The 22816-nt window shown below is 26.2% G+C and overlaps 1 protein-coding gene across 3 annotated transcripts in view; it reads left to right on the top strand.

Moving 5' to 3' along the window:
• The window catches only part of LOC124427357 (band 4.1-like protein 3), an 83047-nt gene that overhangs the window by 53106 nt on the left and 7125 nt on the right, over window positions 1–22816 (top strand). Inside the window, exons 6-8 of one of the 3 annotated variants that reach the window (XM_046970191.1) lie at window positions 9692–9844; window positions 14149–14205; window positions 16804–16892. In XM_046970191.1, coding sequence (XP_046826147.1) covers window positions 9692–9844; window positions 14149–14205; window positions 16804–16892 — 299 coding nt within the window. The remainder of the gene's footprint in view (window positions 1–9691; window positions 9845–14148; window positions 14206–16803; window positions 16893–22816) is intronic. The other 2 variants (XM_046970192.1, XM_046970193.1) reach the window with 2 other exon arrangements.

The following is a 22816-nucleotide window of genomic DNA, read 5'->3' on the forward strand; positions in this document are numbered from 1 at the left end:
ATAACACTTTCTCAATGTCAAATAGGATCGATGCGATTCGCAGTGATCTTAAATTAATTATCAACCCTTACATACTATTCCTTTTCTTATTTCTTTCTTTTTATTATTTTATATTAATATTATTTCTTTTTCCTTTCTTTTTTCCTTTTCATTCTTACTCTTCTTCTCCATCTTCATCATCATCATCTTCTTCTTCTTTTTCTTCTTCCATTTCTTTTATTTTATCCTTTTTAATTTTTTCTTTCTTTTCCTTTTTTTTCGTTTTAATTTTATTTCTCCCGAAGGAAAGATTAAGCTCGACTTACTCTATTCTTCTTCTTCTTCTTCTTCCCATTCTTTTTCTTTTTCTTCTTCTTCTTCTTCTTCTACAACTTTTTACTTAAATTTTATATTTTTTTTTAATTTTTGTTTATTTGTTTGTTTTTTTTTATAATTGTTTAATTTGTTTCTATTTTATTTTTCACAAAGAAAGGATCAAGTTCGATTTTCTAGATTAGTGAATTATTTATTATATTCAATGTCTCTCTTTCTATCTTTATCTATCTATCCGACTGTCTATCTATCTATCTATTTATCTATCTATCTATATATCTATCTATCTGTCTGTCTATTTTTTCTGAAAGACGAAAGCAACAAATATATTCTCTGCAATGTTCGCGTGACTATTCCACTTTTTTTTATCATCTTTCTTTTTTATTTTTTTCTTTCTTCTACCGTAACGAAGTCCATTTAAAGAAGTTTGCAGGATTTAAATGCTCTTCTCGATACGCTACGTTGGCGGAGCAAAACGATCTTAAGAGAAAGAGAGAGACAGATTACGTGTTAACTATACAAATTAACTCACCAACTATTATAATTTTTTTCTTCTTCTTTTCCTTTTCCTTCTTCTTCTTCTTCTTCTTGTTTGTTTTTAATTTTTCTTTATTTATAACTTCCTTATGTATAATTTACAAATAAATTTTAACAGATCTTATTATTTTTTAATTAATTAAGATCATAATTATATTTTTAACAATTCATTTGATAAGAAATAAAAATAGAATGGAAAGCGATAAATAAAATAAAAAATCAATTCTTTCTATTTCTTTTTATTTTTTTTTTAAAGTAGTTCACTGAAGGGGATTAGATATATAAGTTAATCACATTTTCGATAGTTCATTGATAAGAGATAAAAGTATGATTATAATAAAGATAAAAAAATAATATTTACTTTGTAAGGTGTAGCAAACAGAAAAATGAATTATATTTTTGATGATTTATTAATGAGATATAAAAATATAATATAAAAATAATTCTTCTTGACTTTTTTTTTTTATTTTGTTTTGTATTAAATAAGAAAATAAAACGTACTTGCAAATAATTTCCTTCTTGATCTTTAATGAATTAATTCGTTCAAGGTCGATTCGGGCATGGAGGGTCAATCATAATATTTTTTAACGGTACATAAGTTAGAGATTTAAAAAATGCAAGAATAATATAATTAAATGTAATAAAAATTAATTAATACTTTGATTTTGTGTTTATTTATAAAAATAATTTCAATTGGTAATAAGAAAAGTGTAAGAATAATATTAAACGTAATGAAAAGTGATTTATTTTGATTTTGTGTTTATTTATAAAAATAGCTTGTTCAATGCCACACAATACATACATACATACATACATACATACATACATACATACATACATACATACATACATACATACATACATACATACATACATACATACATACATACATACATACATACATATATACATACATACATACATACATATATACATACATACATACATAAATGCACGCGGACACGCGAATATTCTTCTCGACGAATGGCGACCTTTTTGGTATGAACTTCCGGGTGGATAGGAAATAGCAGGATGGCGTGATCAATTGCACAGACCGAGAGCTTCTCTTGTCCGTTTCCTTTCGTGACGTTAATGGCGCTTCTCCTTATATCCGGCTATGCATTTTACCCCGTTAGCACCGCGTTCGTGCGTGTCCTTTGACGTGATACCTCATTCACTTATTTTTTTTTTCTTTTTTTAACATCTAAAAGGAGAGAGAGAGAGAGAGGGAGAGAGAGAGAGAGGGAGAGAGAGAGAGGGAGAGAGAGAGAGAGAGAGAGAGAGAGAGAGGTCGAATAGATGTGGTATGTGTGTGTGTATTTCTGCACTATCGAACGAAGCTTCTGCAGTATGAATGGATTCTCATTTACGATCGAGCTTTTATATCACAACGTTACGGATTTTTTCTTTTTTCCTTTTTCTTTTTTCTTTTTTTTTTGTTTAGAAAGCATCTTTCTTTCTTTCTTTCTTTTTCTATCTTTTCTCTTTCTTTCTTTTTTCCTTTTAACTTTCATCCTCCATCCTCGAGACACTTTTTCGATTCATGTCTCTTCTTCTTCTACTTATCAACTTCTTGTATAATTTTTTCTCGTATATATCTCGAAGTTAATTACATTCGTTTTAATAAGTGAAAGGAAAAAAGATATAAATCATTTCTAATAGACATATTAGAAAGTAAGATTTTTTTCTTTTCCCTTGAAAGTTATACGAATTTATGCCGTGACACATTATTGTATTAGATCTCTGTAATTATTGTTAGAAGTCTTTTTCTTTTTTTTAATATATTTTTTCATTTTCATTTTTCTTTTTTATTGAATTTTGAAAGTATACTTTTTTAATTTCTTTTAATTCGTTTACGTCGATATCATTTTTTGATCAAAATCGATCGTTAAAGTGATTAAAATTTGTCAGTTTTGTTATTGCTTGAACATCGCAATGAGTCATTAATTTTAACCAATTAATAATGTCAATATTTTTTTTTATTGAATTTCCAACAATCTCTTTCTTCTTTGTTCCGTTATATTTTTTCGGAACTTTTAAAAAAGGCGATATGAATTTGAAATTAAAAGGTCAAGTGTATAAATAATAAAAAGAAAAAAAAGAAAAAAAAAAGCAGACATTCACATATGAATTAGCAGGATCCGTTAATTTATGAAAGGTAAAGAAAAAGAAAAAATAATTAATTTATTTTTAATAAATATTATGTATTAATTTTTTTTCAATAAGTTTCAAAAATAAAAAGATTGAGCGATAGCTTTCTTTTTTTTCTTCTTCTTCTTTTTCTTTTTTTTTTTTCATTTTTCGAACGAATGATCGTTGAAATCGATTATCATAGGAAAACTATAGCCGTCCATCATAAGGGTAGCTGTCTACGAATGAAACGTACCGCTAATGAACGTGGTAGATGGAGAAGGAGGATTGCGTTCCAACGAGATTCCGTTGATTTACGATTTGACAGAAAGCAACGCCTGCTAAATCAACGTGATCGAATATGTTGTAATTGAATGAAATTCACTATTCAATTTACTAACACACTTATATAAATGTAATTATATTAATTTATTATTTTTAATATAATTAAAGTTTAATTTTTTAACGTACAATTAATAACGATGGTTCATTTAAATATTCTATAATTGAGCTAATTTTTATGATTTTTTTTTCTTTTTTCATCTGAAAACATATATTTTTTTTTTGATATTTTCTTTTTCTTTTTTTTTTGTTGACAAAAAATTTCATCAAATCTATCTAATATTTATTAAAATTGTTTGTAAAACAATATAAAAGTAGATTTTATCTATTAATTTGTATTCTATAAGGGTAATTATTTTTATATGTCGATATATAAATATGTATTTATTTATTTATTTATATATTATTTATATATTTATATATTATTATCATTAGTTATTGCTAATATTTAGGAATACATATATATGAAATTTATAAAAATCGTTATAGAAAAAAGAAATCAATCGAATTTTTTTTGTGTTATCAAATATTCGTTATATCACACGTAAAAAATTTTATAGGGAAAACGTCGAATGAAATAGAAAATAAAAAAGAATATTAATTTATTCAACAGAGTTTTAACGAAGCGATGTCCAAGAATGAAAGAGAAAGATAGAGATAGACAGATAGATAGATAGATAGATAGATAGAGAGAGAGAGGAAGAGAGAGAGAGGAAGAGAGAGAGAGAGAGAGAGAGAGAGAGAGAGAACATGTTACAGCGAAAAAAGAAAAAAGAAATAATAAAATGGTTCGTTAAATCCGGCACATTGATATGTACCTTTCGGTAGAACGAACAAGTGTATTTCTAATCGTGGTTGATTATTAAAACGACTAGAAGGTATTTGCTGCGAATTTACGTAGTGATAAAGCACGTTTAATGGGGAACATTGTTCCTGCTTTCCACATTTGCCATCCCTTTGGCCCTTTATCATTCCTTCGACTCTATGTTATCCCTTCGACCCTTTGCCATTTATCCTTCAACTTCCAAAGAGAGAGAGAGAGAGAGAGAGAGAGAGAGATCGTCCGATCAAATACACCTGCCGTCATCATTCCTATCTCTTTTGTCAACAGATTTATTAAAGAAAAAAAACAAATAAACATAAAAAATAAAAAATGAATTACACTAGTTCATTTATATGTCTTTTAATGCATTCAATCTTTGTTCTTCTCTTCTTTTTTTCTTCTTTTTTTTATTTCTTCTTTTTCTTATTTTTTTTCTTTTTTTTTTCTTTTTTTTTCTTTTTTTTCTTTTTTTTTTCTTTTTTTTTCTTTTTTTTCTTTTTTTTTTTTAAAAGAATAATTATAACTTTCATATGCACAAATACATTAGAAATTTTATATGAAAAAGAAGAAGAAAAGGGAACATTTAATCGTATGATTTTTAACAAGAGAAGCAAAATTTTCTTTGTAAAATTTTATGAAGTTGAGTTTTGTTTTCGTTTTCTTCTTTTCTTCTTTTCTTTTTTATTTACGGAAGAAATTATTTTAAAAATAAATGGATAGATAGTAAAAAGATAAATACAAAAAGTTTGAGAGATATTTTAATTTCAAACTTTTGAAAGTTAATTATCGAAATTCTGTGAATTGTTGTGTAAGTTATGTTAACGAAATCTTAAAATATTTTCAAACGATATGTGAAATTGATTTTTTGCTTATAACAATTAAATTTTTGTTTATAACAAATTAAATTTATGATATATATATATATATATATATATATATATATCATAAATTTTATTTATATATATATTTATAATTATTTTTTTATAATTTATATATATATATATTTATAATTATATATATATATATATATATATATATATATATATATATATATAAATAAGAGAATAATTTACAGATTTTATAAATATTTTATAATATAATTATGCTATTGTATATATATATATATATATATATATATATATATATATATATATATATGTATATATATATTATGTATCAAATAAGCAAAATATTTTTTAAAAAATGTAATGAAATTTCATTGTCGTTGTTGGAAACGAATTATTTAATAAACAAAAATTATTTATTTAAAGATCATTTAAGAGAAAGAAAGAGAGTGAGAAAGAAAGAGAGAGAGAGAAAGAGAGAAAGAGAGAGAGAGAGAGAGAGAGAGAGAGAGAGAGAGATAAATGATGTTATATAATTTAAACTAAATGGTTAACAATTTAAATAAATATAAGTTAATAATTTATATAAATGATGTTAAATAATTCGTAAAAAGAAAAAGCAATGAAAAATAATAAGCGCACACCTATTACAATAGATTTACAGGTCATTCGTGTAAATTTCGGAAATACGATTTGACACGTACGTACTATAGTGTATATTGTAAACGATTCAATGTGCATACTAGATACGCGTTCTATTTGACAGGAAGATACATAAGAGTGGGTGATGAAACGTGACTCGTCGGGATATAGTATCACAATGCCGAATTAATTATATTTTCAAACACGGAGATTTCATTTCTCTTTCTGCTCTACTTATCTTTTACGTACATACATACGATGTTTACCAATTTTATTTCTACGAGTTATCGAATACACAAATCTTTAATTAATAATGATTAACTATATAAAGAAAACAAACAAACAATGACGGGCTCATTTATTAACTTTTATTATATCTTTATCTTTTATGCTCTTTATGGAGTAATTTGTAAATATATTATTATTATTATTATTGTTATTATTAGTGAAGATAAACTTTTGTATATCCTAATGAATAAATGATTTATTTATTTATTTATTTATATATTTATATAGTATTGATCGAAATAATAAGAAAATAATCAAAGAGAGTTTAATAAGTTTAAATCAATTTACCTATATATATATATATGCATTTCTCTCTCTCTCTCTCTCTCTCTCTCTCTCTCTCTCTCTCTCTTTCTTTCTTTCTTTAAACTTTAAATCGATTTACTATATGAAAAGGGAAGTTTTAATAGGAAACTAGCCTGGCAAATTCGCCGGCATAGATCCTATTCCTTTTTGATGGGTGTATGAAATAAATATATAAGAATTATATTTCCTAAATTGAAAGTTTCATATACCTATACTAAAATGAAATAGATTGAAAGCATGAGTGAAAAGTAATTATAAACTTATTTATTTTATTTTTAATTTACTTTATTTTTACTTTATTTTATTTTTAAATATTTTCATTGATTATTATTTAATTCTATTTATTTTTATGTTACATATACATATATACATATATTAATTTCTTTCGAAACATTACATTACATTATATCAAACAATAATGTGTATAATAATTAAATTACAATCATGTTCATTTGTAGAAGATTATATTTTTAATTTGTTTCTTTTATTATTACCTACACGTACATATGTAAATACTTTTTCTTTGTTTGTTTATTTTCTTTTCTTTTTCTTTTTTCTTTTTTTTTATTTCGTTTCATATATCTAAATGCACACATGTATGTATACACACATATATTCATTTTATATTTTTTGAATACGTAAAAAAAGGAGAAAAGAAATAAAAACGAAAGATAGTTCATCTAACGTTAGAGCCATCAGCTGAATTTTATGGAGCAGATTATTCGGTTTTCAAGTGCGTTATATCTTTTCAAAGAGGATTCTCTGGTTCAGTCACTCACGAAAAGATTGTATCTCTTTCCTGAAGAACTTTCAATCTCCACCAAGTCTCTCTCTCTCTCTCTCTCTCTCTCTCTCCTTCTCTCTCTTTCTCTACCTCTACCTCTCTATTTCTATTTTACTCTTTATTTCTCCTTCTCTCTCTTTTCAACGTGAATACGTATTTGAAACTTTCCCACTCTTTTCATCGATATTCCATAGAAATCGATATAAAAGTATTGAAACGACTATTCTATTGATAGGGGGGTCAGGGAGTTGCTTATTTCTCTACGAAAAAGGACAAAAAAAAATAAATAAATTGCACATTGATCAAATGATGAATCGATAAAATAAGTTAATAAATAAATGATAAGAAAAAACAAATGCAATTGTTTTAAACGAACCTACCTGTCTCTGTTTCTCCCTAATTCTCAATTAAAATAAATTGATACATTATAATAATTGAAGAAATTAAATGAATTGACAAAATGATTAAAATAAATGTCACATATATCTACAAATAAACGTATATCTTTACATAAATATAATAATGAAAATAAAATTAAGGTCAATAACATAAAATAAATAAATACAATTAATCAATTATTTTTATATTAAATTCATCAAAGAAAATATATTTTATGAATGTTTAATAATGTATGATTATGTGTACTTGATTAAAGTGAATTTTATTAGTTCTAAACGTTAATCCTTTGAGAATGATCTTGAAGTAGCTTTACGTAATCGAGTCTTGTATTTAGAATTCATTTTCATATTCGTCAAATAATACGCTTCTTCTTTATTTCTTTTTTTAGTCTAAAGAGAGAGGGAGAGAGAGAGAGAGAGAGAGAGAGAAAACGATGTGTAAAACGACGTCAAGGAGGACAAGAAAATAATTGTCGCGTCAAAGCTATAAGCTTCCTTTGAGCTTTCAAGCTTTTCTTGTTTTTTGAACATTTCTATCTCTCTTTCTCTCTCTCTCTCTCTCTCTCTCTCTCTCTCTCTCTCTCACTCATTCTCTCAATCTCTCTTTCTCGTTCTATTTGTCTATCTATCTTTTTCTGTTTCCTCCTCGAGGAAAAAGTACGTCATCGTACTCGAGGTGATATTTCCACGTGGATGAAAAATGTGAGGACGTATATTAAAAGGAGAAAAAAATAATGTATATATTTATATATATTTATATATATAAATATATATGTAACTTTTATATATAAATGTTTGTCATTGATAAGCATATGCAGACAAATTAGAGATTCTTCTTAATCGACGACCTTCAATTATTCATTGGACAATTTTTTTTTTTACTGTCGAAATCATAAAAAATAGAGAGATGAAGAGAGAGAGAGAGAGAGAGAGAGAGAGAGAGAGAGAGAGAGAGAGAGAGAGAGAGAGAAAGCAAAATGCTTTTCTTTATCGTGTTACGATATCGACATATGTCCCAAAGCGTGTTCACAAAGCATCTTCGAATCTCATTTTCGAGATTTTTCATTCGTTGTAAAGCAAAAGTTCGATCGATCGATTCCCTTTGTTGGTGATTCAAGAAGAAACGAGAAAATATCGTTTGCATTTGTAATCCAAAGAAAATTCGATCTGTAAACTTCAAATCGATTTGAATGTACAATCGAAAAGATTTCTTTTCTTTTTTTTTCTTTTCTCTTTCATCTTCTCTTTATCCTTTCTCTTATTTAATTAATCTCCATTATTAATAAATATTTTTAAGGTGAATAAAAATGCAAAGTGAGAAAATTATAATTATGGAGAAAGGGAAAAAAATGAAAAGAAAAAGAAAATTAAATATTTCTTCGATTATTATAAATATTCGTTATAAGATGATAAGAATTACTTTATGAATCGATGAAATAATTATGATAAAAATGATCAAAAAGAAAATGATTACAATATTTTTGATGAATCATAGATTTTCTTTTCTTGTCTCTCTCTCACACTCTCCCTCACTCTCTCTCACTTTTTTTCTCTCTTCGTTAAAGTTAAAAGCATCGCTAAGATGAGTAAGCCAAGAACATTGGATTTTATCAGACATTTTTATCTTGATCCATGCGTAACAGTTTCAGTATACTATGGATAAGGAACCTTTTACGGTTAACTTCCTTCGTTAGCGTCGATTTAACGTCACAATTAATCTCAACATTACTTGTTCCACCTTCTCGACTTTTTTCTTCTTTATTTTCTCTCTCGCTCTCTTTCTCTTTCTCCTTTCTCTCCCTCCCCCTCCGCTCTCTCTCTCTTTCCATATTTTTCTCTATCTTATTTCGAATTATTGTCATTAATGTCGAAGCTTTTAACCTTAAGCGAATATAAATGTTCTCGTAAATGCTAAAAAAAAAAAAAAAAGAAAAAGAAAGAAAGAAAGAAAGAAAAAAAAAGAAAAGAAACAAAATAAAGAGAACATCACGAAATGTTCTCTTTTTAAATTTTGTAAAAGATATAATGTCATTTTCTTTTTATCCTTTCTATCGTGAATAGAATTAAAAATGTAATAATAAAGAAGAAAAGAAAATTACAAGATATCCAATTCACATTGCGTTTGTCACAATTTTAATGTTTAAAATGGTTGACATTTTTATCGCGACTTTGAAGAGATTATACATAGATAATGGCAAAAATGAAAACAAAAAAGAAAAAGAAAAAAGGAGGATTTAATAATTAAAAAGAAATATTGTATAATTCTGATTGTTTATATTTACAGGATCACAGAGGTACACAATTGTATCTTGGTATTAATCATTGTGGCATCCTGACGTTTCAAGGATCGCGGAAAACGCATCATTTCCGTTGGTCGGAGGTCCAGAAAATTAACTACGAAGGGAAGATGTTTATTGTGCATCTGACGATAAACGAGGTGAGATTCTCTATAAGAATTTAAAAATTATAGAAATAAAAAAAAAAAAATGAGAAGAAAAAAATATACGTATAAAAAAAGACAAATAAATAAATGAAAGAAAAGAAAAAAAAATCCAAGAGAGAGAATATCTCCCGGCAAAAGAATAAAAATAATAGCAAAAGATTTTCATGATATTTTCTAAGATGTATTAAGAAAAACGATACGTGAATGTAATAATTTTCGATATCTCGATCGATCGATCGATCGATTTGTTAATATGCTTCTTATTACGTTGGATCGATAATAAATCATATAAAATGATCATTCGTTATAACGAAGTGCTACGATGGGTTCAGAAGTGTCCCGAAGCTATCAATCTCCATTCTAGATCAATTTTCCACGATGCATATGTATGCAGATATCTATGTACATACATATTTATGTATGTATACGTGAAGCATTATACTGTCGTTTTTCGAAAGGAAACTTGGTTATAATTCGATGCCACTTAGAGATAATCAAATTGATATTTTTATTGAGAGAAGAGAGGAAATAGATCATTTTTAAATTATAAAAATTTTATATTATATATATATATATGCACACACACACACACACACGCGCGCGCGCGCGCTATTATATTACTAGTATAATTAATATAATAATAGTATATTCTAGTATTAATAATAGTTGATTCTTAATACGATATAATATATATTTTTATATTATATAATATTAATATACTATAATATAAGTATACATAGTAATATATACTAAAGTATAGTAATACTTCAGTATATAATATATAATATACTATGGAATATTTTTATAGAGAATATATTTCTATATCTTTTTCTATATATACGTATATGTAATATATTTCTTCTATATTCTATCCATACTGCATTAACATTATAATTTTATATATACATCCACACACACACACAAACATACAGATACATATACATATACATATATATATATATATATATATATATATATATATATATAATATAACAATAATATTGAACTTTTAACTCTTTTCAAGCAACTTTTCGAATTAAACCATTGAGTTATCGAAGTAATTAGGAAAAAGAAAGAGAGAGAATTAGCGAATATACTTTCGTCGAAACGAAATCACTCGACCTATTTTTTCGATGTTCATCTCCGTCGGATGTTGACCGTACGATGGACCAAAAACGATTGCCAAGAAGTAACATCTAACGGGAGCGAATCGAGCCGATAACGGCTTTGACCACTTCCGTCAGATGATGGACCACCGTCTATATATCACATACAAGGTGGTCCAATAACTATTACCGTCTGAAATATCTCCGTTATTGTTGATTTTATGGGAATAAAATGGTCAGGATTAAGTTAGATACATTTTAAGGAGAACATTATCAGATTTATTAAGAATTCCTTTATCAGAGTTATTCTTGAAAGAGATTTCAAGATCATTAATAGATTATTAAATAAAATTCTACGGTTCTTTTTTTTTTTGTTTTACACGAATTAATACCTCTTATATTTTTGAATAATCAGTGTTGATAAATGATTAGTATCAAAAAAACTTATCTCATTAGTATCAATAGAATTGAATCTTTCTGTAAAACTAAATATAACGGAGATATTCGAGATTTCAACAGTTACTGGATCACCCTATATATATATATATATATATATATATATATATATATATATATATATATATATATATATCATATACATCTACGTATATGTATTAACCGCAGCTCGACAAAGTGAAAGACATTTTATAAGATCTCGAAATTCGGTCGTACTATTGTATAACATTGTTGCTAACAAAATTCCGTAATTCAAAAGTGACGTCACGTGTTACATCATCATCAGATCAGCGTGTTATTCATTTATCCGTATTATCCCACAAAAAATAGTATTCCTGGATGATTCCAAGTCTCGAACTTGAAAATTCCTAGCGTGGAGCACATTGATACTAATGGAATTTACTTAATAGAAAAAGAAAAAAAAAAAGAAAAGGAAAAAAAAAGAAAAGTATTTCATGTAGAAAATGTCATTTCTATTCTAGTGAACATGCCACGACAAACGTACGAATTGAAAATTTCAAACGTTACTCCGTGTCCCTTGGAATTTTCTAGGTCAAATCGTTTCTTTTCTATAAAACATAGAAGGCGGAATGCCCTCAAGCTTTACACCAAATATTCACGTTGATACCTTTCGGTGCTCTAACTCTGTGTCCCAAATTTTTTATCTATCAACAATAATAGCATTTTAAAATTTATCGTTAAAAATTTATCATTTGAAGAAGAAAAAGAGAAAAAGAAAATACATAAATAAAAAGAACAATCGAAAAAGAAAATTATAGTAGAAGTATATTATAATACAGTATATTAATATTAGTATAATAGATTAATGAGGAAAAAATTTAGTTTACAGTTTTATAGCTTAGATTATGCTAGAAACTTTTTTGGGTATCGATAACAAAAGTGCGTTTTAATTGGGATACTTTATTTAATATATAAAAAAAAAAAAAAAAAAAAAAACGGAAAGGAAAAAGAAAAGATTAATAAAAACAAAATTTTAATAATAATAATAATAATAATAATAATAATAATAATAATAATAATAATAATAATAACGAAACTTTTGATCAAATCTATATTAACATAACGAACATAAAATACGTCTATTATGTTTTAACATTTTCAAATTCAATATATTTTTTAATGAAAACATTTTAAAAATTAACAATATACATATATGTGTACATTTAAAATTGGAAAAGGAGAAAAGAAACGAAACATTTTCAATATCTTTTTTTTTCTTGTCTTAATGATTCTAATATATATATATTTTTTAATGATTCTATATATATATATATATTTTTTTTTTAGCAACATTGTTCCTGTTAATCTAATTTTATTTTTAAACATTTTCCTTTTTCCTTTTTTTTAATTTTTTTTTTCTTATTTTATATTTAATCGTTCCTTCCCATTGACATAAGTCACGTGACAGAGTATCGACGGTCATCAGAGGGCGTCTTTGATTCGGAAGAAGGGTTTCTCGATTAAAAATAATCCAATAGTGAACGCGACGAGGTTGCGGAATGGGATTACGTTTTTCTCGTATCGCGGAAAAATCAAAAGCTTATTGCATCCTGGTTGTATATACTTATATGTACAAAATTCTCGGTCGGTTTGACGTATTAATTAGTTAATTGCGGTCTCTCCCATCAATAAGAACTCTAACACTGACAACGCACAGCAATCACTTTCTGTAAACTTTGACTCGCTCGATACGAATCAACAAAGCGATTATTATTATCTCGAGTGACAAATTAATTTCAGTTTGCTCGTGTTAAATGTAAATTCCATTAGTATTAATCACTTTTAAAAGAAATGTGAATTATTGTTCCTACGATCTCAATCATAATTTTTTTTTATATTCAATATTTTCGTATCTGTATATTGTACATATTTAAATGAAACAAATTTTTTTGATTTTAATAAAAAAAGGAAATAATAAAATAAATAATAATAATGTATGAAGAAGAAATAATTAAATATAAAAGTACTTTAATCAAGTAATTAATTTTGAAAAGTAATATCTCTCGATGAGAATATTGAAGCATTTTTAAGATTTCAATCATTTTTATATTCAAATTTATTTCCTTTATTTTCTACGCATTTAAATGATACTGAGTGAATTTATCTTAATAAAAAAATATCTTAAAATTATTTTAAATTACTTACTTTACTTATTAAATAAATGGTACAAATTAGACATTTATCTTAATGAAAAATCAATGAAGATAATAATAATAATAAAAAAAAAAAAAAAAAAAAAAAGAGAAAAGAAGAATAATTAATTAGGTATAAAAGTATTTTAATTAAGTGATTCGGTCAAAAGGAATATCGATGATAATTTCGGTATCTTTTAATTTTCTTGAAAAAAATTGGTATCGATAAAATCATTATGCAAAATTAGAATATATTAAAAATTAATTAGAATAATTGCAAAATCCTTCGTACGGTTTGACGGATGTAATGAAGCTTCAGGGATTCTTCACGTAACCCATTACTCTCTCTCTCTCTCTCTCTCTCTCTCTCTCTCTCTCTCTCTCTCTTTCTCTATTTTTATCATGTTTGTATATCTGTACATGAAAATGTATATATGTGTAAATATATATATATATGTATATGTATATATATATATATATATATATATATATATATATATATATACATATATATACATATACATATGCATTGATTACGACCAAAGTAATCCCATTATTTTCCACTGCCGGCCGCTCTGTCCAGGACGTGAGGACAAAGGTGAGTCGTTTCTTGGCAGTTGCACGTGCTATTTGTGTCCAAGTAGGTAGAGAAAAAGATAAGAACAGACTTATAATAATTATACGTATACGTTAATAAAAAAACAAAGACACACGGATACGCATATATATATATATATATACACACACACATACACATGCGCACACACATACACAACATACGAAAACAAAAGTAGAGACTAGAGACTAAATAGATCGACAAATTCTTTCTTCTTTGATCTTGATCAATAATTTCAATTATAACGAAAAAAAAAAAGAAAATAACGCGACCTTTTAGATTTCGATTAACGTTGTACTCTTAATTTTTGTTCTCTATTCTGTTTTTTTAACGCATAATATTTTTGCTTATATTTTATATTTATATTCATTTATTATTTATATTTATTAAAGTGTAAAATTATTCAGATAGTTATGGAGGATTTTCGGTTCGACAGAATGATGCGAGCTCGAATTTTTTCAATGGGCGATTGATATTCGTAAAATATAACATTTAATAATAGTTTGCGATAGTTTCATCAAGATGAGTTTTAATATTTTTTTTTTCTTTGTTTTTCTTTTCTGAACAGGACTATATAGACGCGTTCATTTTCTTTTTGATCCAACAAATAATTTTCTTTCAAATTAGTCAATGTCATCTTCATTTAATGAAATTATTAAAAATTCGTTATTAAAAATGGTTAGTGTTTTAAATAAATAATTAAATATCAATTTGCAATAATTCTTTTTAAAAGAAAATGACCTTAAATTTTTCCATTGAATCGTATTTCTATTCTTTTGGTTTCAACAGTCAAATACTGAGGTCATTTTTATTGCACGAAATTAATTAGAAATATTGAATATTGATTTCTACTATTTGTCAGTGGTTTGTGTTTGAAAAAAGGAAGAAAAAAATAATAATAATGTAATCGAAAGTTCGCAAGCAGTTTTTAAAGACGTAGGTAAGAATTCAAAAATTTTCTGAATATAATTTTACTAAGATTTCTAATTTTTTGGAATTTAGCAATCAAGTTCGAAGGTCATTTTTATTTTGCAGAATTAAGTGATATTGAAAATTGATAAGTTGAGAGATTGGTGTTTGAAAAAAGAAATAGGGGACAAAAAATGAAATAAAAATATTCATATATTTGGATCCAGTTATCAAGTATTCAAGGTCATCTTCTTTCTACGAAATCGATTAGAATTATTGAAAATTGATGTACATTATTTCTCGTGGAAAAATAAAAAAAGAATGAGCCTTTTCCAATGGATGAGTTGAGTTCATCGAATTAAATCGACATTCGGGTCATGCAAACAAGGAAACCTTCGAGGTCTATGAAAGTTCAACCATGTGCTGATTATTCATCGTGTTGTACCCGTTAGAGCTTGTTTCCGTTTACACAATCATCAAATAGAGTATTGACAATAAATGTGAAGTTTCGTCTTTAATGTGTATATATGCTCTTACGTACGTATGCGAATTGTTTCACATTTTTTTACGAAATTATTAATTCATATAACCGATCTGATATTAATTGCAATATTAATTATATATTGTCAATATATTGCAATTCTCTTATGAGAATGCATAAGAAAGAATAATCTTGAATAGTATGTATTTTATAATTAATTTTTTATTGATTTCTTAATCGTTTCGTCTCTTTAATTTATGTCAATATTTCTAAATAATTTTGTTAAATGAAGATGACCTTGACATTTAATCGCTGATTTTATATGTATGAATAAGAATTTTTATGACATTCTGTATAGAGGATTTAATGAAGATGCTTTGGCATCATATTTTCTGCTTTTTTTTTCTTTTTTTTTTATATTTCCTAACAAATTTTTATCAAACTCATTTTTCTTCTTTTTTCTTCTTCTTATCCAATACGAAGTTATAAGATCGTTGATTTTTTTTTTTTTCTCTAAGCCCTGTCGTTTTCTGCCTGAGATGAACGTTCTTTTAGATCCGATTGGATTAGCGGAACAAATGTATCGTAACTTATACGTTTAGTAACATATATTTACATACTTACATACATACATACATACATATATACATACGTACGTACATATTTACATATTTACATATATCTATATATATATATATATATATATATATATATATATATATATATATGCATATATATAGTCGTAGCTTGCTAATTATTGCATTTATGTGCCGAGAAAAGCACCGTACGTGCAGTTGGAACTTCGTTAATTAAAAGTTCGCTGATTCGAACGCGAATTTAATTAAAAGTGTCGGTTTAAAAATCTTTTGCATTCTTTCTTTTGTTTTTCGTTTCTTTTTTTTTTCTTTTTTTTTTTCTTTTTCTTTTTTTTTTAGATATCGTACTTACATTCAAAGAAAATTGTGAATCTATAAAAACGTTCGGATTATAAGATAAAAAAAAAAAAGAAAAAAAAAGAGAATGAGAAAGAAGCGATTTTCTCGATTATATTATACAGAAGACGTATCTTTTTTTTTCTTTTTTTTCTTTCTTTTTTCTTTTTTGTTTCTTAACGAATTCAAATGATGCAATTTTGGAGAATATTTTTCTCGGTGCATGGGACTTAAAAGAAGTGTCATAAGAACCATAGAGTAGAGATGTTTTAGAACAGTCTTGTTTACCACAATTTTCAGAAAAAGCACACAGTCGGATTTAAGTGTCCCACGGGCTCAAATTGCCGTCACGTATGGAAGTGCGCCATCGAGCAAATGCTGTTTTTCACGTAAGTACGTCGTATCTCATAAGGACGACTATTACACATTTTTTTAATCATTATCTTTTATATATATATATATATATATATATATATATATATATGTATATATAGACACATATACATACACATACACATACACATATATGATTATAAATCTCAAAAAGAGATATACAAGAAAGTATATGTACATATATATTATTCATCTAGAGATAGAAATCTGATATTAGTATTTATTGTATAATAGAAAAAGATTTACGTTTAATCGTTCGATTGCTCGGTCATATCTATAGTTAGAGATCATAGATCAGCTTTAGCTTATATCATAGATTAGTTAGTTTATTTCAAATTGATCTATGCAGATTTTTGTATGTTTTTTTTTTCTGTTTCTTTTTCTTCTTATCACCGGTCATACAAGGAAGAAGTAATTCATACGGTGATGAATTTATCAATTTTTTTATTCAGAATATTTTCTTAATAAATTGTTGATTATGAAAGTGATGTGCGTCGTATGATTTTTTTTTTTTATTTAAAGTATATCGTTTTTCTTTTATACAAACGATAAATTTAATTTTTTTCTTTTTTCTTTTTTTTAATTATATTATATTTAAGCCACACTTTCATAATTATATGATATATGTATAATGGACGAAAAAGAAGATTATGTATAAACCAAGAAGGGAAATAATTTAATTAAAATAGTTATTTTTGTCACATTTCGTGTATTCGTATAATATGAAAAACCATCTAATAACATCTCCATAATAATAAAAAGGAAAGATTATTTATAAATGAAGAGAAGAGAAATAATTAGTTAATTAAATAGTATATTATTCATTTCAAATATACACTTTTATATACGTTTAATATAAATACATATAACAAATATCACAATAATGTGCAAAAAAAAAAGAAAATTACATTATTCACGGATTATTAATAATTAACAAAATTAATTAAATTAACAAGATTATTAGAATAACAACAAAAAAAAAAAACAAACGAAACAAGAAATTCTTTAGAAAACAAAGAAAAAAAATGAAAAGAAAAAGAGCAAACGCGATGCTAAATAAAAAGTGTTGATTTATTACTCGAATTAATGCAGTATCGAAAGAATTTTTTTTTCTATAACTCTCTCTCTCTCTCTCTCTCTCTCTCTCTCTCTCTCTCTCTCTCTTTCTCTCTTTTCTATCGTATTTGTCCTTGTCTTTCTCTTGTGAGATTCATTAACGTGGCTGATTCAGGTCGACGCAGTGTTTCGATTCATACACTATGTGTCATACTGTTCGACGATGTGCAATAGCCCGGTATACCGACACGATGTGACGTATGCATCGATCTAATTGGATATCTCGAGGTGTACCACTGGACCTAGCTAACCCTCTCTATTTGTTCACTCAACCATCCATGTATAGAGAATGTCAAAATATAATACTATCTCTATTTGTTCCGCAACTTTGTTCGATGCGGCAAATTGTTTCCATGAAAGTTGAATCGAATTGTTCATTTTGTTCCTTCAAGAGAGACAGAGAGAGAGAGAGAGAGAGAGAGAGAGAGAGAGAGAGAGAGAGACAAAGAAAGAGAAAGGGAGAGAGAGAGAGGGAGAGAGAGAGAGAGAGAGAGACAAAGAAAGAGAAAGGGAGAGAGAGAGAGGGAGAGAGAGAGAGAGAGAGAGAAAATGTAATTAATTCATAATGATTTTAGAGATCTTTAAAAGTTCTTATCTTTTTAAAGATTTCTTTTATTTATTCTTAAAGATTAATTTCATAAAGAAAAAAAAAGAAAAGAAAAGAAGAAAAGAAAGAAAAAATACACTTTAGATAAAAATTATCGACGTCCTTGAGAAAAATCGTAAAAAGGGGAAAACGATCCTAGAAAAAAAATAAAAATTATTCCCCCATAGTATTTATTCTTTTGAAATCATTCGAATTGTTGTCATAAATATTATTGTCATGTCATTTTAAAACACAAAGGATATATTTAGTTGATCTCTTACAATTGAGGCAACTTATATTGCATTGTGCCATTTAGTTGGTAGAAAATACTTGGTAGAATAAATGGAAAGGAATATTTTTAAAAAGTCGAAAGAAAGAAGTGTCAAGAAAATGTATCGTTGCTTGTATCCAGGAGAAAAAGAGAAATAACCAGAGTTTCTCACCGATCGAGTTTTACGAATCGGGTCAAAGCCTTTGTCGGTTTCTCTAAAGGGTACGTAAACGTGCAATGTGCATCGGCCGTTTTACCTACACACAATGTATACATATGTATTTGTATATAAGGTGATGGTATATATATATATATATATATATATATATATATATATATATATACCTACCACTTTCGACTTTCTTTTCCTCTTTTTCTCTCGTATCGTTGGTGGCACCTATTGTTTAAGCTCGAGCACTACGCGAATTCGTTCTAGCGTGAAATATACAAGTCTCGTAAAAAAAAATTTCTCGGACCTCATCGTTCATCATTTTTAAAGAGAAATATTGGCAAGAAAAAAGAAAAAGAAGGAAAATGCCATTAAACGACGAATATCGAACATGGACTTTCTTTCCCTCCCTTCCCGTCTTCGACATTTTTTTTAATTAATTACTCCTATCAGTAGAAAAAATTGGTTTTATGATATTCTTTCCACCTTTTTTTCTATTTTAATTAAAATAATATATCTCTCTCTCTCTCTCCCTCTCTCTCTCTCCCTCTCTCTCTCTTTTCCTTTTTTTTTTGTTAAATTACAATAATTAGTAATTGAAAAATGTGTTCGAAATGATTTACAAAGTGTTTATCAAAAATTTACGATTTAGTTAGTTTCATTTAATGAAAGATAATATTACGTAAAATGAGCATAAAAATTATTACTACGTTCATTATAGTTTCCTTGGTTTTTCTTTTTTTCTTTTTTCTTCTTCTTTTTTTTTTTATTTAAATTATATTTCCTATTGTACGTATTCGAGTAAATTTACCCTTTAAAAAATTATTAAAATGTTTATTATCAAAGATTTGGAAAGAATTTTTAAACGAACAACACTTTATATTACTGTATAAAAACAGAAGGAAAAATTTTTATACGATTTCATCCTCGTCAAGGATTTAATTTTTCTTTTTTCGTTTTCAAATATATTTTTTCTCTTTCTTTTTTTATCTTTTTTTTTTTTTATATTATGCCACGATCGTCACGTCTAGTACCAGTAAAAAGAATTTTTCAAACAGAGAAACGTAGAGTAGCGGGAAAAGTGAAGGTTGGCAAGCTTGAATCAGACTCTTTTTCCTGTCTCTCTCTCTCTCTCTCTTTCTTTCTCTTACTCTTTCAACGTGCTTGAATAACGTCAAAATCACCGCTCGGGTAAAGACAAAAGCTTAATTGTGTGGTGCTTGGAATATATATATATATATATATATATATATATATATATATACACACACATATATTTATATATATGTACTATATCATAGAATATAAAATATTACATGGCTCTATTTGCCCGAGTCGACGAGCTTTAAAATTTTTTCGCTTTTCAGAATAATGCTATCTTCTTTTTTCACGAGGAATTATTCGATAAAACATACCGGAAGTCATTTGAAGTAACTATTGGACTAATGGATTCTAGTTGTAGAATAATTAGTAATTAAGCAACTAATTGCAACATCTATCTACTCTTATTCTCTCTCTCTCTCTCTCCTCTCTCTCTCTCTCTCTCTCTTTCATTTCTACTTGATAAACTATTATAAATGAAACTTTCAAACGAGAAGTATAGAATATTAATTGCAAAATTAGAAAATTTGTTGGCATTTGTTACAAACGTACGAAGGAATAGGTCGTCGAGTGAATTTATTTTTGTTTTCTCTTTTCTCTTTCTTTTTTTTTTCTTTTTTATTTTTTTCTTTTTTTCTTTTCACGATAGCAATTAAATGATTAGTCACGTAAATTTATGCTCTTATATTATAATATAGTTCAAAGAACAAATCGGTAAAATGAAAATTAAATTTGTAAACGGGTTTACTACATTGAACACGACGTTTCGTGCAATTTCCATATTTTTCTAGATTCAAATTATTTAATTGGCTATTTATAAGTCTTCATTTGTTTTTTTTTTTATCATTTTCATTAAAAATGTAATACTTTTCGTAAAGATCTACGGATCAGGGGACAGACTTTATTAACTTATTTTTTCTTTTTTTCTTTTGTTATCTTATAAAGAAGCTTATAAAAATAATTATTCCGTTCTTGAAACAAGATCGAACATTTAATAAATGTTTTATACATTAAATTACAATTTTCAATATAAATTTTCCATTAAAATTTCAACAAAGCAGAATAATAAATATAACATGAAATATATTTTAAGTTATGCAATATCGACAGCTTTGATAAATCAATCTAATTTAGAATAATAGATATATCATACTATTTATTTATTAAAGCAGCAACTTTGATCTCTGGAACATTATTGGTTTGAAAAGTTACAATGTTACTAAAGCTATAATGTTATACAATTACATATAAACAATATAATATAATATAATAACAATGTAAATAATATAATTCAATATACTCCAAATTATATATATTCATGTATAATTTATAATACAATACAATATAATATCATTTTCACATATTTTAATTAAATTAATATATATATATATATATATATATATATATATATATATATATATATATATATATAAATATATACATATACATATATCAAATCGTTTAGATATAAACTTTTAAAAGTTCCAATATTAATTATTGACAATATTAATTATCAACATCTAGTTATTCTCATTTCACAAATATTTCAAAAATCTTTCATTTCTTTTTTATCAAGCTAAAACGTACCATGTATTAAACCTTCTAGTTATTAGTGGGATCTTTATAATAGCTCAACGTGCTTCGAATGAAACGGTCGAATTTTCTACAAAAAAGAAAGAAAAAGAGGGAGAGAGAGAGAGAGAGAGAGAGAGAGAGAAAGTAAGAGAATATTAACTATCAACCTCTTTCTTTCTTTCTCTCTCTTTTTCGGTGACGATAACGTGACATGCACGACCGACACGTACTACGAAATTTATGCTTCACATAAGTTTCTTCTTTGCGAAAAAGAAAGAAAGGTGTATAGCACTAACATGCGAGATTCGCGATATTTTATCGGATCTTCTACATCATTCGGTTAAAATCCACGTAGGCGAATGTTGCACGACTCGCCATCACGTAGTGCCATTTTTTTTCTCTCTGTCAGTCAGCAATACCTGTCTTTTCGTTTCTCTTGGGCGTGCTAAATGAGCTTAAATTTTCACGGTAATAATATTGGGGTTGTTTTCTTTCTTCTTTTTCTTTTTTTCTTTTTTTTTTTGTCGAACGTGAAGTATTATTTTAGGTACAAACAAAAATTAAAATACGATCAATCTTCAATGGACTAATTTTTAATTCTGTTTGTTGTATTTTAATTCGAAGAAATTAATTTTAATAATTATTACATTGAAATTATTAATTTTTAATAAACATTTCAACAGAATTAATATTTAAGTTATAAATTTAAAAAATCAATTGTAATAATTATAATATTAATATTATAATTCGAAGAAATATTTTAATAATAAATATGGACATTTAAAAAAGAACAAAGTAATCTCTTTATTTCGCGAACTTTCTATAATGCTATATATTTTCTAAGTGTCATACATTCGTATATATATATATATATATATATATATATATATATATATATATCTGTGATTATTTTTGACAAGAACATTAATTATATTATTTCAAATTCAAAGATTAATTTTAAAGATTAATATTAAAATATAACTTTATGGAGGATTGAAAATTAGAATATGAAAATATCGGAGTTTATAGAAAATAATCGAATCAATATGTGACTTTTCAATTTTGGAGAAGTCAAATGTATAAATTAATTTACTTTTTTTTA

This window comes from Vespa crabro, chromosome 10 (assembly GCF_910589235.1).
Source record: "Vespa crabro chromosome 10, iyVesCrab1.2, whole genome shotgun sequence".
Taxonomy (NCBI): domain Eukaryota; kingdom Metazoa; phylum Arthropoda; class Insecta; order Hymenoptera; family Vespidae; genus Vespa; species Vespa crabro.